The sequence below is a fragment of the Nicotiana tabacum genome, chromosome 16 (assembly GCF_000715075.1).
Source record: "Nicotiana tabacum cultivar K326 chromosome 16, ASM71507v2, whole genome shotgun sequence".
In the NCBI taxonomy this organism is placed as follows: Eukaryota; Viridiplantae; Streptophyta; class Magnoliopsida; order Solanales; family Solanaceae; genus Nicotiana; species Nicotiana tabacum.
In genome coordinates this window covers 63,738,810-63,757,281 of record NC_134095.1, presented here as the reverse complement: position 1 = coordinate 63,757,281, position 18,472 = coordinate 63,738,810, and the positions used below count along the sequence as shown (strand labels likewise).

Here is an 18,472-nt window from a genome sequence, read left to right as displayed (position 1 = left end):
TTGAGTTATATTAGGAGTCGATTATGTTAATTGATTCACTTTTCGTTTAAAAACAGTGTAATCCCCTGTTTCACGCCGTGAATACAGTCGAAATGTCGAATACAGTCGAATACAATAATCTTTCCAGCTGTAATCCCATGTTTCACGCCATGAATACAGTCGAATACACTCGAATACAAAAATCTATCTAGCTGTAACCCCTGTTTCACGCCTAGAAATGCTACCGTATTCATGAATACAGTAGCTTAAATATATCAAATACATCTTATAACAACAGAAAACGTATCTACATCCGTAATATAGCAAATGATATCTATAGATAGCTAATTAGCACTAAAAGATAGTGCTTTATGAAAATTTCTCTTTTTTATACGCCTCCCCAGGACTTGCCCAAAAAACACCTTATGTAACTTTTTTTTTTTTCTGTCTTTGATCAATTTGCGTCCTCTTACAACTAACTTTGGTCTCTGGACTGACATTAGAAATTGATATTGAATAATAAACGATATTCGTTTATTATTCATATTTGAAGTAGTATTAACTCAGATCGGAGTCTGGTTCACAAGCTTCCAAGCTAACTACATAATGTTTGTTGGTAACTTAAAATGCTTTCGTTAAATTTAAAAGTAAAAAGGAACAAGAATGTATTTGAGAGCAAAAGATTCAACAAATTTAGTGTGCCCAAGCTTTTGTTTAGACAAATGGGATGATGAAGATCCTTGTAATTTTTAGGTTATTTTTAGCTTAGGCACAAAACTGAAATGATCACATTTCTTATGTCTTTATCAAATTTGTTTTCTTTTAGATTTACAGTTAGGGGTTTTTCAAATGATCAGACACACATGTAACTGCAAAGTAGTATATCAATGTCTTGATTTCAACTAGTAACTTTTTTGTTAATATCACAAGAATAATTCTTTGTTGCTATTCCAAGTTGGACAACAGTTGCATGGTAGGGCTTAACGTAAAAGCTATAATCAAAAGTGTCTTTCGAAACAAAACATTTCATCATCAGTTCAGTAACCACAAAGACATATACTTCCTGAAGCTTTCCACTGAAATTTCAAATTAGTCATTATAACAATATGTAGAAAGAAGATACGAGCGTTTAACACTTGGTGCTTAGCATCACTGTACAACCAACACACATTTATACAAGCATCAATTGTATCTCTTACTCGAGGGGATGGATTGAGTATGGGATGATTCCATCAAATGACTTATGTTCCTCTCCCATGGTATATCTTCAAGATTCTGAATGTGATGTCCAATAGATCAGCCCACTGCAATATGTGAAAACAAAGAAGAAATTAAAGATTGGCACCCAAACCACAGCTAGCTTAAAAGGAATAGCAGCAGCATCTGTTTTTTCTTGTGGTGTCTTTGAAGATGCGCTAGCAAACAGAGCTACATGACACAACTGAACATAACATAGATGTGATGTATTCTTTTCATGTACATGGCGGAGATACATCATTTGCTAGTCTTATATGGGGTAAGAAATGGAAGTTGAAAGGGTAAGAGAAGAAAAACTAGACAGTCTACTTTATTCTGATATTCTTGGTAAGACACAGGTCCAAACCCATTTGTTTCTATTTCTGTATCATTATGGCAGAAAAGAAATGTATCATTAAGAGAGAGTGTGCGCAAGTCGGAGGGGACAGGTGGAGGAGTGGGTGAACAACTAACAAAATAGTGCATACAAAATAACCTTTGAGGTGCTAGGCAATCGCCATTTTCTCCATGCAATCTGAAGTTCTAAAATCTAATGTATATATTCAACAAAGTTACCTGATTAAAACAAACACACATTGCAGAACACCTGCAACTCCTGTCCAAGCTGAAGGACCAGATTTTCCGAGTGCGTCTTGTATCAATAGCCCAACTGATGCTGCCAAAGACACAAAGGATACGACATATGCAATAAAAAGCCACAGCTTCAACCTGCATTGTCAACATTGAAACAGTTGAGCAATCCAATGTGACGTGGGGAAGCAAATAGAATCACAAATCTACATAGAAGAAATAACATGTGCAAGTGATAGATCAAAGATAGATGACTATACCTAACAGTAATAACTAACAGGAAAAAGGTTTCTACCATAATCATGATTCATGCCCAAAAAATTATAGGAGCAACTTCTCTAGGTATACATGCCAAGTTCAAGCTTCATCTACTCCATGAACACAAGGACATAAACAAATGACATATGATGTCAAAACTGCGGAATTAGATCATTCTTTCTCATAAATGGAACATAAAACCAATTCCCAGGCAAACCTTCAATTTCTTTTTAAAAAATTGGCTCATATTACCAGGCAATGCATCTTAAAGTCCACCAAGAAAAGGTCCGGCCAGATAATAAAGAAGAATTCAACTAGACGGCAAAATTGTTTTTTTGGACTGAAGGCATAATACTTATTCGTCTCATCACTTTCACAGTTGCATTAACAAAATTGCAATGTACTGAATCCAAACAATGTTCAGACATTAATAAATATCCTTTATTAAGAATATGGTAGACAGTTATGTACCACTAGTAAGGGGCTGAGCATCAGTCCATATAATTTAGTTTCTCGAAAAACTCGGTTCAATTTTTCATGTCAGTTTTGGTTGTGTAGAATTGTAAACCAACACCTTCATCAAAAATATTGTAAACCAACACCAAATAGAAATAAGAGCAGTGTTGTCAAAGGCGAAAAACTCTAAAAAGCGCTCCAGGTCTATTGGGCTTCAAGCGCAATTAAAGTGTGAGCTTTAGTAAAAAAAAGTATAATGAAGGATAAAGATAAAAAATATACATTTAATTCAAGAAAAAAGTAACAAACTCATTCATAATGTTTTTCTTAACAATTAATACACTTCTTTGCTGATTAAATTTGTTGTTTAATACCACTCAATTCAGGATAGAAATCATTGGAAATGAGGCTCACATTTAGTGCCTTGCCTACATTGAAGAGCAGCTTAACACGAAGCACCCTCTCTGAGCTTTAGGGCTTAAGCGCGCCTTAAATGAGCATTTAACAACACTGAGTAAGAGGCTTTCAAACTAACTATTTTCGAATTTTGCTTAGTATTAGTTATACATGGAAATTGAGTCCCACCCACTTAAGTTGGAGCTCACTAGGGTTGAACTGGTACAGGGTAGTGTTCCAACTTAAGTAGGTCAAGCTAGTTTAGTTAGATTTCAAGACCACAACCACTTATGCCCACCCCCCACCCCCTCACCCAAAAAAAAACCCTTTCTTTGGCATTTGGCTACAGGAATTGATCACCTCGAGGGCTATCAAGAACAAATTATAACAACATACCCAGTATTATCCCACACCGTGGGGTCTGGGAAGGGTAGTGTGTATGCAGACCTTACCCCTACCTTACGAGAATAGAGAGGCTGTATCTAATAGACCTTCGGCTCACGAAAGCTATCACGAACAAATTGCTAAAACCAATCTGAAAGCTAGGAAAAAAGGACCATTTCCTTCTCCATAGCGGCAAGAAAGAAGGCTAAAATGAAGGCTCTTTCAGAGCCAGCGCCACCACCTCAATTTCAAGCAACACATCCGAGAAATGCATTACAGCAACAAAACAAGAGGAATTTTATCAAGGAGGCCAATGCAAGGTTAGAACCTCAGAAGCCCCGGGTATCAGTAGCTGCACAAGGAAAAGGGACGCATTTGCTGAAAAGACTAGGATATGAAAATCACAGAGAAAAGAGTTCTATGCCAACATTCGGTATGTTGAGGAGGGTGATTAATTGAAAATGAAGTAGGTGGAGGTTGATATTAGTCCAAGCAAGATCAATGAGTACTTTCACCTTCAAGACCTCAACATTGAAGACTTCGATTAAATTTCAAAATGAGCCTGAAATTCATGCCTGATATGTAATCTGACACAAAACCTCGTACTTAAGGCTAACATTTCAGAGGAGAATATGGCACATTAGCGGGACACTTCATGACCAAGAGGATAAGCCGGCCCTAACTTGTTTGAGACTGAGGCGTAATCGTTGTTGTTTGAGAAATGAGAAACAAGGAGCAGATGTTTGAGGATGATATACAGATATAGACTAGTAGGGCAATTTATGAGGATCCAAGGTAGTCCAAGCAGACCCCTATCATTGGAGATACATCATAACCCACCTCGTCGGATCAAGATTGTTCGCCTTGGAAACAGAAGTTGAGAAATTGATGGGTCTATGCAGTATAATTTGATCAAGATTGTTGTTGTTGTTGTTGTTATTATTATTATTATTACAAATACTACTATATTATATTGTTATTATTTTATTTTATTTTTGAAACTGATGGATTTATGCAGTATAATTTGACAAACACAACAGAGCTTCATGGTGTAATTTTAAATGTTGAAGTTTAAATGTTTAAGCAACCTGGCTACATGGGGTAACTTTGTCGAGATGTACAATGAAGGAATATTGGAAGATTTTATAGACTCGCTTCATTGTAACATTTTGACAGGTGTACACTTCAGCACTGTCTTGGTCATGGAATCATATGAATTAAATCTTTACTTGATCAAAAAAAAAATTGACAAACACAAATGTTGTTATCAAAGTTCAGCACTGTCTTGGTACTATTTTGGGAGATTTGAGTTACGACAGATTATTCTGACCTTAGATCCTTGACCCTTAGCCCTTCATAGCGCTGAAAGTCAGTGCTTTTGTACATAAGTGACTGCCTTCGCAAATTACTCTTCAAAACTCAACCAAGACTCTAATAGTTTTGCACTATGCATAGTGTTGTATGATGGAGCTAAGACACAAATGAGGACAGCGGGAGGATACTCAGAACACTTCCCGGTTGTGATGGGATTGCATTAGGGATCAACCCTTAGCCTATTCTTATTTTATGTGGCGATGGACGCATTGAGGCGAGATATTCAGGGGGAGGTGTCATGGTGTATGTTATTTGCAGATGAAATAGTTTTGATTGATGAGACGCGATGTGGTGTTAACGAGAGGCCGGAGTTTTGGAGACAGATTCTTGAGTCTAAAAGTTTCAAGTTGAGCAGGACCAAGATGAAGTAATTGGAATGCAAGTTCAGCAACGTTACCCATGAAGGACATGGATGTGAGGCGTGATACACAAGTCATCCCTTGGGAAGAGAGTTTCAAGTATCTTGGGTCTATAATACAAAGTGATGGGGAGATTGACAAGGATGTCACGCACCGTATCGGAGCATGTGGATGAAGTGGCAACTCGCTTCCGGTGTCTTGTATGATAAGAATGTGTCACTGAGACTTAAGGGTAAGTTCTACAAAGTAATGGATAGACCGTCCATGTTGTATGGGATAGAGTGATGGCCGTTCAAGAACTCGCATGTACAAAAAATGAAAGTAGTTGAATGAGGATGTTGAGATGGATGTGTGGACATACCAAGTTGGATAAGATTAGGAATGAAGTTATTCAGGATAAGGTGGGAGTGGCCCCCTTGGAGGATAAGACGCGGGAGGCGAGGTTGAGATGGTTCGAGCATGTTAAGAAGAAAAGTACAGAAGCCCCAGTGAGGAGGTGTGAAAGGTTAACCTTGGTCGGTATGAGGGGTAGATGTATGCTAAAGAAGTATTGGGGAGAGGTGATTAGGCGGGATATGGCGCAGCTGGAGCTTACTGAAGACATGGCTCTTGATAGGAGGGTATGGAGGTCAAGGATTAGGGTAGAACGTTAATAGGTAGTCGAGCGTCTCCCTACCTATGCACTTTATGTACTTTATGAAGCATGTTTGACCCAAGACAACTTAGCTAGAAGATCTTTCCACTTGGCAAACAGATGCCACATGTGCATGCAAAATGAAGAAACAACCAGGCACCTTCTACTACACTGCCTAGTTTCAGCAGATCTATGGAACATGTTTTTGTCTCTTTTTGGAATGGACTGGGCAATGCCTGGGAGTTTAAAGCCTTTTTGAACTGGAATAGTTGGAAAGTTGGTACAACCATCAAGAAAATCTGGAAACTAATCCCTTTCTGTATTTTTTGGTGTATTTGGAATGAGAGGAGTAGGAGATGTTTTGATGGAATAGCAACTCCAAACCACTCCCTTAAGGCTAAATGTCTTTTACTTTTGTACAATTGGAGTACCTTAACACCTGTAAACTCCCCTGACAATTTTTTGGACTTTGTTAGCTCTTTAACATTAGTATAGGACTCTTTGTACTGGAGCTAACAAATCTTTTGTATCTATATTTCTGCATCTTCTTGATGCCATTTATAATATCTCTTACTTTATCAAAAAAAAAGGTAGTCGAGCGTCTCCCTTTGTCTTCCTCAGTTTGTTAGCATTAAGTGTTAGTTTGTTATCCATTTATTCTTAGATTGCTGCTAATAACATTTATTTGCTACCTTGCTTTCGGTGCTCTATCTTATCGTTGTTTATACTTGTTCCCATTGCTTCTTTTTATCTTTTCTTTAGCTGAAGGTCTTCCAGAAACGGTCTCTCCGCCTTCCAGGATAGGTGTAGGCTGCGTACATCTCACCCTTCCCAAACCCCACTTGTGGGAATTCACTGGGTTTGTTATTGTTGTATAGTGTTGTACACCAGCTTGAATTTTACTAGAGCACCCTGATGCAATAACACTAAAAACTTGTGCTTTAAGGCTGAACTTGATTCTTTTGCTACTTTACATATCAAAATCAAGCTTACTTAGCTTTAACACTAACTTGGGCGCTCTAGCGCCAGTAAAGAAACTCTCCAATAACGGCACTTAAAGGCGTGGTTTAGTTGGACAATGAAGTGGGTTGAGAACCATGAAGTCTCACATTTGTTCAAACCTTGGTGGATAGGTGCTGGCGGGAGGTATAACATACCCTGTTGAATTAGTCGAGATGCATGCAAGCCGACTCGAACACCAGGGTTATCGAAAAGAACTCTCCAATAACACTGCATAATGCACTCCCCAACTCCTCAACATGTTCAATACACCACCAGTCGAGCTCAAATTTGGACTAAACATTTTCTTAAATTTGGGGCTCAGCTTTTGGCGAGCCCCACTTTATACTCATGGACTATGATTTCATATTGCACTTGATTGAGTTCATTAGACCGTTGTTGTGTAATTAAACTATTGGGGATTCACATTTGGGAATCTTGAATAGTGAATTACTTTTTGTTTCTATCTCAGGCAAAACGAATCAGAACAAGGCATACATATCATTGTGGTCAATTCACAACAACAAAAAAAAAGGGTTGATCTTTGAACAAAATTTAGGCCAATCCCCAACAGATTAAACTGACTATATTCACATAGAGTGTATTATTCATACCTCCACTCGCCTTCATCATAAGGAGAGTAGTCAATGTCCTCTTTCCTTACGCAATTAAACATCAAAGCAGCCAAAGACGCGAATATACCTACAAATATCCCAAATAACAACGAAATTGAAGAGCACAAGAAGAACCTTAAGCAAAACCCCTATATCCAGAACCAAGAAAAATAAAGAATCACATGCAAAAAAAATTAGATATCACGAACCCAGAAAAATTCAACAATCTTACGCCAAAACCCATATCTTAAGAACCCGGAAAAATAAAAAATCTTAGAAAACCCCATATAACAAGAATCAAGAAAATCAAGAATTATAGGGCAAATATGATATGAGAGATAGGGGTGAAATACCTGGGAGATAATGAAGGAAAGAGACTTTGACGGAGCTACAAACGACGGCATCAACCCAGAACCACCAACCGGCACCGAAGACAGCGCCGGACACCCCAGGTCCAAATATTGCCCATAGCTCTGGAAAATCCATTTGGATCACCTCTTCTTTACCCAAAAACCTGATGAAAAAGTGAAATTCCTTCAAAATTGATGAGACTTTTCAGTGCAAGGAGAGAAGTTTCTTCAGATTTGTGGGGTGTGATTGTGTGCTGTCTTCGTCAGTTGGTCTACAATGTCACTCTTCGAGTTGTATCTTTTCTAAAACAAAAAAAAACAATTAAATATACTTTCCGGTAGTTGTCAATTTAAAAAACAAATATACAAGTTAATCAAAAAAGATGAGGAAAATAAAAATTTAAGCATTAAGCTCTACATAAAATCATACAATGTTTATTAGAGGAGTTAAATTAAATAATTCTTGCGTGTTATAAATATATTATATTATGGATGTTCATTTAGTACTCCGTTGTAAATAAGCTTCCGACTCCGCCATAAATATGTTTATCACTTTGATACCCGGTTATGGATAAACATTACCCCGGTAGAAGATTATTCATACCAGATATAATAAGCTTATCCTTGCGGTACCTGATTATGGATAAACACTATCCCCGGTAGAAGATTATCCATACCCGAGCTTATCATTTCAATACTTCATTATGGATAATCATTACCCCTAGTAGAAGATTATCTATACTGGGTACAATGAGCTTATTCATTCAGTACTTCGTTATGGATAAATATTGCTCTCAGTAGTTGGTATAATAGCAGCTTACACAGCAGCTTGCAATAGCAGCTTACACATCAGCTTCCTTTCTTCTATAAATAGAAGAGATTACAGTTCATTATGTACATCAGTTTGAATTCGAATAATATATCAGTTTCTCTCTATACTTGTCTTTACTTTACAGTCTTTATTTTATAACACGTTATCAGCACGAGACTCTGCCATCTCGAGCAAATACTTTGAAAGTATTAGAGGTACGAACTTTCTTTTCCTAAATAATGTCAATCTTTCTAAACTTGAATTTGTATCCCTGGATATATCGGGCAAAAGCTACATGTCTTGGGTGCTTGATGCTGAGATTTATCTTGATGCGATGGGTCTGACAGACACCATCAAAGACAACAATTAGGCATCAAACCAAGACCGTGCCAAATCAATGATATTCCTACGCCATCGCCTTGATGAGGGCCTGAAAATGGAGTATCTTACTGTTAAAAATCCAATCATACTGTGGAACAATTTGAAAGATAGATATGACCACCTGAAGATGGTCATTCTTCCACAGGCACGATATGATTGGACTCATCTAAGGTTACAAGATTTTAAATCTATCAGTGAGTATAATTCTGCTATGTTCAGAATTATTTTCCAATTGAAATTATGTGGTGATAATATTATTGATGTTGGAGAAAACTTTCACCACTTTTCATGCCTCGAATATGCTCCTGCAGCAGCAGTATCGAGAGATGGGATTTAAAAAGTATTCTGAACTTATCTCACATCTTCTTATAGCCCAGCAATATAATGGGCTATTAATGAAAAACCATGAAAGCCGATCTACTGGTTCTTGTCCATTCCCTGAAGTGAATGAGACGAACTTCCATCAAGCTAAACGTGGAAGAGGTCGGTGGCCCTAGTCGTGGTCATGGACGTGGTCGGGGAAGAAACCCCAATCATGGTAATAATAATGCACCAAAGAAGCCTCCTTACCACCAGCAGTGGAAAAGGAAGGAACAAAAGCATGAAGCGGTGCAAACACCAAATGCAGAAAATTCATGCTATAGATGTGGAGGAAAAGAGCACTGGTCACGTACCTGCCGTACGCCAAAGCACCTGGTTGAGCTTTATCAAGCCTCCCTAAAGAAGACAGAGAAAAATGTTGAAGCAAATTTTATTTCTGAAGATAATTTAGACTTCATGCATTTGGATGTAGCTGATTACCTTGCACTCCCAGAAGGAGAAACAAGTTATGTAATCGGTGGTAAATCTGTAGAAATGTAAATATTTTAATTTTTGTTGTTTGTAATAGATAGTATGGTTATGTAATTGTTGTACATAAAGAAAAAATTATGATTTGATAATGATGTTTACTATAATATATCTTATTTATGTCATTTTGAAGAATATGGATAATATTATTAGATCAACTTAAACTCTAGCAGAGTTTGCAAGAAATATACAACCACCAGAAGTGGTTATATTTCGTATATCTCATTGTAACTATATTTTGTTAACCACCAGAAGTGGTATATGCCTATGATTACCAGAAATGAGAATTTAGGCTTTTTATGGTTATAATTGAAGATAAGCTGCATAAATATTCTCTATATTAAATGCACACCTCGATTTGCTCCTGAAAGTAGTAAATATTTTAAAAAGAGGTTGAAGCATCACAATTTGATGTGATTAATGCGCATTCAGATTATTATGTTCGATTTCTTGAAGGATGAGAACTTTTGGTAGTATTAATCTATTCCCTGAAGTGAATGTGACAATATTAATAAGTCAGGTAAATATGAATGCGCTCTTGATGTGAATATATTACAATTCACCTCCAGAAGAGGTAATATAATTGAGAGAATATATACTTAATATTTTGTATTTTAAATTTGCTCCTGAAGAAGTAACACAATTGAAATTGCCTCCTGAAGTAGGAAAATATTATGAAAAGGAGTTTTTGTGTGCTTAAACAATTGTTTTACATTGTTTATTTGATTGTGATTTTCTCTCATGATACCAGAAGTGTCTGAGCAATATTTGATAGTACAAAATGTATCAACAACTCCTGAAGAGCTAACTATTTGCCTAAAGGATACATGACACTAGTAGTGCCCGATAAATATTAGATTGTGGATAATAAATGAAGACTCTCGAAGAGCTTATATACAAATATGTCATTCATATTATATGATTATGGTCAAAACATATGTTCTAGTAAACCTGAAGTTTACTAATACAAATGGCTATCATATTGAGACTACAAATGATTGGAAAATTGATAATCTTCATGTTTCCATAATCATAGGGAGTAAAATAATATGTATGTGAGAAGTTACCCGCCTTATTCTTTAATTCGTACTATATCATGTATCACAATAAACCAGAAGTTTACTAAAGCAAAAGTTTATGCTATAGTAAACCAGAAGTTTACTAAGAGATAGCACATGCCATGGTAAACTTGAAGTTTTCATTTGCCATTTTAAATGAGCTATTTGAGAATTCAGATAAGCATATACTAAAGAACTAGACGATTCTTCAGGAATTCTCATATATTGCTTGTTCTCATAATAAATTGATTATACCAGTTAAAGTTGGGACTAAGACCCCTGATTCTGAAATATATAAAAGGTGAATATGGGCCCGTCCACCTATCATGTGAACCACTTATAGGTGCATATATGAGATGGTTACATGTGTAATTATTTTCAACCTACAGTTTAGCATTTGAAATTGCTTTTCTCGATTAAGAGCATAATTTTCAGATTATGAAATCAAGACAGTTCATCTTGATAATGCTGGTTTATATCCAAGCTGGTTTAGCATTGAATACCTCCTATTAATGGCTAAACCATTGCTTATGAGAACAAAGCTTCATGTGTTGGTCTAAGATTTTCTAAATTGCATATAGCAACACTTGTATGCATCAGATCAACAATATATGATAAGTCCTCCCTTCACAATTGGTTTAGGATCAGAAACCAAATATTTTTACTATTTTTGTTGCATGGTATATGATTAATTTCTCTACCATAATACACAAAGATATATTTCCCAAGATGATTGGGGATATATGTTAGTTTTTCTAACATTTGTGGGATGGAATAAACAGTTGAAAAATATGATATATGAATCGAATTATCATTAATATGATCCTCACTTAGAAGATAATTCAAGTCGAATACCAGAAGCATTTGCTGATCCAAAATTAAATATCATATTTCAGCTGCAAATGCTCCTATTAAAATTAAAGTCTCTAAAGGATAGAGTTTAATATACGCATGAAGCGTGGTAGACCAATCGGTTCCAAAGGTAACAATCCTTGAAAAATAATAGGAGCTAATGATCAAAATGATCATAATGAGGAGGAAATAAGTTCTAGAAGAGCCCACGACATAACATTTTATGAAACTCCCGAAGAAGTTCAGGTACCGTAAAATAAAGAAAGTGATGAGATCTCAACAAGTTATGTCGCTTAGGAACTGACACAAAATGATCGTCGATGATATATTTGATACAATATAGTGCACAATATTGTAAAAGATTGTGAGGATCAGACCAACAGTCCATACACTTGAAGATGTCATACCATTTAGATACAAGTCTTAACCTATATGACTTATTTGACTAAATCTATATGAAGATCCTTGAAGGATTGAAAATGCCCGAAGCATATAATTCAAAGTCTTGAGAAATGTACTCGATCAAATTATAAAGATCTTTGTACGGTTTAAAGCAATATGTGCGTGTGTGGTATAATCGCCTCAGTAAATATTTGCTGAAAGAAAGTTACATAAATTATGTTATTTGTCCATGTATTTTTATAAAGAAAATGTCATCAGAATTTGTTACACTTGATGTTTATGTTGGTGACATAAATCTTATTGGAACTCCAAAAGAGCTCCAAGAGGGTCTTGAAAATGCTTTTACATGGACAAAGTGTACCAATTAAGTACACCAATGGATATTCAATCACTTGAAGTGAAGGATCCGTTCCACCCTCTAAAAGAGGATAAGGAACTCCTTGGTCCTGAAATACTCTATCTCGGTGTAGATGGTGCACTTATTTATCTTGGTAATGCTAACAAAAGTGGTGCAGATCATATTGGTAATGCAGATGCAAGTTATTTATCTGATACCCATAAAGCTCGATCTCAAACGGCAAGCAGGGAGTGCATATGATTGAGATCAGTGATTCATTCGAGAAATATGCGGGTTGGAATGTGATAAAAGACCCACAATATTGTACGAAGACAATGTTTCATGCATAACCCAATTAAAGGGAGGATTCATAAAAGGAGATAGAACGAAGACCATTTTACCAGAATTATTCTACACACATGATCTTCAAGAAAATTGTGACATTGATGTGCATCAAATTAGTTCAAGTGACAATCCAACAAAATGTCTTTACATTGTCTTTACCAACTTCAACTTTTGAGAATATGGTATACAGGATTGGAATGCGGAGACTCAAATATTTGAAATAAGGTTTTCTTCAAGGGGGAGTAAAATGCGCATTGTAATTTTTTATCCTTACTAAGGTTTTTCCCACAAGGTTTTTAATGAGGCAGCCAACAATGCGTATTACTAAATATGTGTACTCTTTTTCCTTCACTGGATTTTTTCCCATGGGGTTTTTTCTAGTAAGGTTTTAATGAGGCACATAATCTTTTAATGAACATCCAAGGGGGAGTGTTATAAATAAATTATATTATGGATGTTTATTTAGTACTCCGTTGTAAATAAGCTTCCTGAAGAAGCTTATCCATATGGGACTCCGCCATAAATATATTTATCTATTTAGTACTCTATTGAAAATAAGCGTCCTGAAGAAGCTTATCACTTCGATACCCAGTTATATATAAACATTACCCCCGGTAGAAGATTATCCATACCAGGTATAATAAGCTTATCCTTTCGGTACCCGGTTATGGATAAACATTATCCCCGGTAGAAGATTATCCTTACCGGGTACAATGAGCTTATTCTTTCAATACTCCGTTATGGATAATCATTACCCCTAGTAGAAGATTATCTATACTGGGTATAATGAGATTATTTATTCAATACTCCGTTATGGATAAATATTGCTCTCAGTAGAAGATTATCCATATCTGGTATAATAACAGCTTACACAGCAGCTTGCAGTAGCAACTTACACAGCAACTTGCAGTAGCAACTTCCTTTTTTCTATAAATAGAAGAGATTACTGTTCATTATGTACATCAGTTTGAATTCGAATAATATATCAGTTTCTCTCTATACTTGTCTTTACTTTACAGTCTTTATTTTATAACATTGCGAAACTATTACAGAATTGTTGTGAAATATTATAATTATATTAGTGGATATCTATAACTCCTAAAGAAGTTACTCTCACTACTCTTCTCCATTATTTCCATAGCTCCCACTACTCCAATACTTATGGTTGTAACTCCCATGCTTCTATAACCTCCCCATGATCTTTCTCCATGATCTCAAATGTTTAATGCCATGTTTATGACCTTCTTTTGTATACCTCTATGTAATCCTATAAATAGAGGGTTTGAGCACCACATTGTACACACTTGGAATACATAGATGAAATAAGAATCTCTCATCTCTTTCTCTCTATATTCTTGTCTATTTGCATGTTTCATATTATAACTTTGAGCTAAGTTTTTTTAACACGTTATCAGCACAAATTGCTATATTCTTCTTATACTTTTTTATAAGAGATGAAAACCTTCCATGAGAGCTACAACCTTGAATCAATTTGGTTAAGCCTGTGAAAATCTAGGCATTTCATTGCCATATCAATGTTGTGTTTGCTTCTGTTATACATGGAGTATCATTTTTCAGTTTTCATGAATTCTGCAATTAACTTACGTTAATATTTAAGACTTGATTTAATTTGTGTTACTTAACAATTAAGTTTCATTTGTGCAGATGTATACATATGGAGTACCTGCTTTAAAGTGACAAGCAAGAGCATATTACGATGCCTTGACATCACATATGTACTGCTCCGACAATTTGCAAGCCAAAATTATGGAACTGTTAACTATGTTACGACCCGGTTCGCCCTCCATGAACCATCGTGACGATACCTAGTCTATACGACTAGGTAAGCCTAAAAATGCGAAAAATAAACCAATTTACGAAAGAAAATAATTTCGAACCGAATAGTGAAATAGAATAGCGTTTAAAAGTGCCGCTCGGCATACACAATATCAACTCTCAAAAACTAATACATTTCCCAAAACCCGGAATCTCATGATCACAAGCCTTTGAATGTCTACAAGTATCTAACTCCAGAATGTTTAATAAAGAATGAAAATACAGAAGGGCAAATACAAAGCGGGAGTAGAAAGGGACTCTTCGATCTGCGGACGCGACAGATATACCTCGAAGTCTTTTCAAGCGCCTCGTCTCAAGCGTGATAAGTCTGAGCAGAAGTACCTGGATTTGCACATGAAAAACATGCGCAGAAAGGGCATGAGTACACCACAGCGGTACTTAGTAAGTGCCAAGCCTAACCTCGGTTGGGTATTGACGAGGAAGTTCAGGGCCCTACTGAGGTTAAATAAAATATAAAGTTTAACAGTGTAGAATAAGCAGTATAAATAAGTACAACAGTAAAAGGAGCACAAGATATAAGGACAACAATAACTACTACAGAGGCAAGGTAAACACAGAAAAAAATACAGTTCAATACAAGATAACAATCGAGGATCTCCCAGGATACCGTCCTGTAGTCCAAATTATAAATATCCAGTGGATCTCCGAGATACCGTCTCGTAGTCCAACTCATAATGCGAGGGGATCTCCCGGAATACCGATTCGTAGTCCCAAATGTAAATACTCAGTACAGAGGGAATCTACCTGGTGCAGTCCCGTAATTCCAATGTAAATGTGCAGGGGGATCTCCCGGAATACCGTTCTGTAGTCCCAAAGTAAACATACAGGGGATCTCCCGGGATACCGTTCCGTAGTCCCAAAGTAAACACGTAGAAACAACAGGAAGAGTACACAGTTCAATTCAAGTTCCATACAGGGTAAAACAAATATTTCTAACCTAGCATGCTGCACGTAATCCAAATAAGGCAGTTTGAGCAAGTAAGACAATTAATTCAATTAAACATACTTTCCTAAGCTAACAACAGACTTAAATTTGCAAGTATTATAAACAGGAAGAGAATTATACTTGTAATTACTTAATGAAAAAAAAATTGTTTTTTTCAACAATTAGCACAAGTATGAACTCGCCACCCAAGATATTTCAATTATCAATAATACCAAATCCTAAGGGGAAGGTCCTCCACACTAGGTTAGGCAAGCCACTTACCTCGAACCGGCTCAAAGTCAGCCCGAAACCACGTCTTTGCCATGAGTACTTGACTCCAAATGGCCCAAATCTATTCAATTCAATTGCATAATGTAAATAACACTTCAAGTAACTGATTCTACAAAGAAATTCTAAGCTAATACGTGAAATTAGATAAAATGACCAAAATGCTCCTCAGGCCCACGTCTCAGAATCGAGTAAAATTTATATTTTCAGAATCCTCACACTCTCCCGAGTTCAGTCATACTAGAAGTACCAAAATCGGACCTCAAATGGCCCCTCAATTCATCACTCAAAACCCTCCAATTAATCAAGCCCTAACCCTCGATTTACCACTGATTTTCCTTAAATTTTCATGCTTAGAATAATAAAAATCACTATAATAACGAGTTTAGATTCCAAGAATCTTACCTCCTCGAAGCTCCCTTGAATTCCCTCTCAAAAACCTCCCCAAAGCTCACTTCCCAGATGAAAATAGTGAAAGAATAGCTCAAATTTGCGAAGACAACTATTTATATGTTCTGTCCAGCAATCCCGCATCTGCGATCCACCCGTCGCATCTGTGATACCGCTTCTGCGGTTCTCACTTAAAAGTTCCATCTCCGCACCTGCGACCCAGATGCCACAGCTGCGGTCCCACAGGTGCGTTAATCCATCCGCTTCTGCGGTCCCTGCTCTACTTCTCCTTTGGCCGCTTCTACGGCTTTACTCCGCATCTGCGGGAGTCGCATCTGCGGCCATCCAACCCCAGATGCGGTTATGACAGCAGCCCAAAGACTTCAGCTGCAAACTCTAACTTTCCAACTCCCCGTTAACCACCCGAAACCATCCCGAGGCCCCCATAACCTCAACCAAAAGCACAAACAAGTTATATACCACTATCCAAACTTGTACCAATCTTCCAAACACCTCAAATAACGTCGAATCAACCAATTAGCACCAGATTCAAGCCTAAGAACTTCAAAAACTCTCAAAAATACGCTTTCGATCAAAAGTATATCAAACATCGTCCGAATGACCTAAAATTTTGCACACACGTCACATTCAACACTACGGAGCTACTCCAACTTCCGGAATTCCATTCCGACCCTCGGATCAAAATCTCACTATCGAACCGGAAACTTCAAAATTCGACTTTCGGCATTTCAAGCCTAAATTAGCTACGGACCTCCAAAACACAATTCGAATATGACCCTAAGCCCGAAATCACCCAACTAGCTAACAGAACCACCACAATTCCATTCTGAGGTCAACCGTCTTCACACTGTTCCGACTACGATCAAATTTCCAAAACTTAAGCTCTTATTTAGGGACTAAGTGTCCCAAAACTCTCCGAAACTCAAAACTGAACATCTCGGCAAATCAATATAGCAGAAATAAACACAGGGAAAACAGTTAATAGGGGATCAGGGCGTTAATTCTTAAAACAACCGGCTGGGTCGTTACATCCTCCCACACTTAAACATTTTTTCATCCCCGAACAAGCATAAAGACATACCTTAAGTAGTGAAAAGATGAGGGTAACGGCTGCGCATATCCTACTCAGTCTCGCAGGTCGCCTCCTCGACTGGCTGACCCCACCACTGAACTTTTACTAATGCAATGTTCTTTGACCTCAGCTTTCTAACCTGCCTGTCCAATATTGCCACTAGCTCTTCAACATAAGATAGATCCTTGTCCAACTGGACTGAACTAAAATCCAACACGTGCGATGGATCCCCATGATACCTATAGAGCATCGAAACATGAAATACCGAATGAACTCCTGCCAAGCTGGGAGGTAAGGCAAGCTCATAAGCGACCTCCCCAACACTCTGCAATACCTCAAAAGGGACAATAAACCTCGGACTCAACTTCCCCTTCTTTCCAAATCTCATGACGCCCTTCATAGGCGAAACTCGAAGCAGAACCCGCTCTCCAACCATATAGGAAACATTACCAACCTTCCGGTCCGTGTAGCTCTTCTGTCTGGATTGGGCTATATGGAGTCTATCATGAATCACCTTAACCTTCTCCAAGGCATCCTGAACTAAGTCTGTGCCCAATAATCTAGCCTCACCTGGCTCAAACCAACCCACTAGGATCTATACTGCCTACCATATAAAGCCTCATACAGTGCCATCTGAATGCTAGACTGATAGCTGTTATTATAGGCAAACTCCGCCAATGGCAAGAATTGATCACAAGACCCTCCAAACTCAATCACACACGCACGAAGCATATCCTCAAGAATCTGAATAGTGCGCTCGGACTGTCCGTCCGTCTGAGGGTGAAATGCTGTACTCAACTCCACTTGAGTACCTAATTCATGCTGAATGGCCCTCCAGAACCGTGATATGAACTGAGTACCCCTATCTGAAATGATGGAAACTAGGATACCAGGTAGACGAAGAATCTCCCGGATATAAATCTCCACTAACTGCTCCGAAGAATTAGTAGTACACATAGGAATGAAGTGCGCGGACTTGGTCAGCCAATCCACAATCACCCAAATAGCATCGAACTTTCTCAAAGTCCGTGGGAGCCCAACTACAAAGTCCATGGTGATCCGCTCCTACTTCCACTCCGAAATCTCTATCTGCTGAAGCAACCCACCCAATTTTTGGTGCTCATACTTCACCTGCTGATAGTTGAGGCACCGAGCTACAAACCCAACTATATCTTTCTTCATCCGTCTCTACCAATATTGCTGTCTCAAATCCTGATACATCTTTGTAGCACCCGGATGAATGGAATATCGCGA

At 37.5% G+C, this 18,472-nt stretch overlaps 1 protein-coding gene across 1 annotated transcript; it reads right to left on the bottom strand.

Moving 5' to 3' along the window:
- Window positions 1–988: 988 nt before the first annotated feature.
- On the bottom strand, window positions 989–7,926 carry LOC107791890 (uncharacterized). Its single transcript, XM_016614033.2, has 4 exons — window positions 7,634–7,926; window positions 7,281–7,368; window positions 1,792–1,944; window positions 989–1,283 (listed from the first exon to the last, which is right to left on the bottom strand). Exons 1-4 carry the CDS (start codon window positions 7,764–7,766, stop codon window positions 1,247–1,249), a joined length of 411 nt encoding a protein of 136 aa, XP_016469519.1. The 5' UTR covers window positions 7,767–7,926; the 3' UTR covers window positions 989–1,246.
- Between the last annotated feature and the right edge of the window lie 10,546 nt (window positions 7,927–18,472).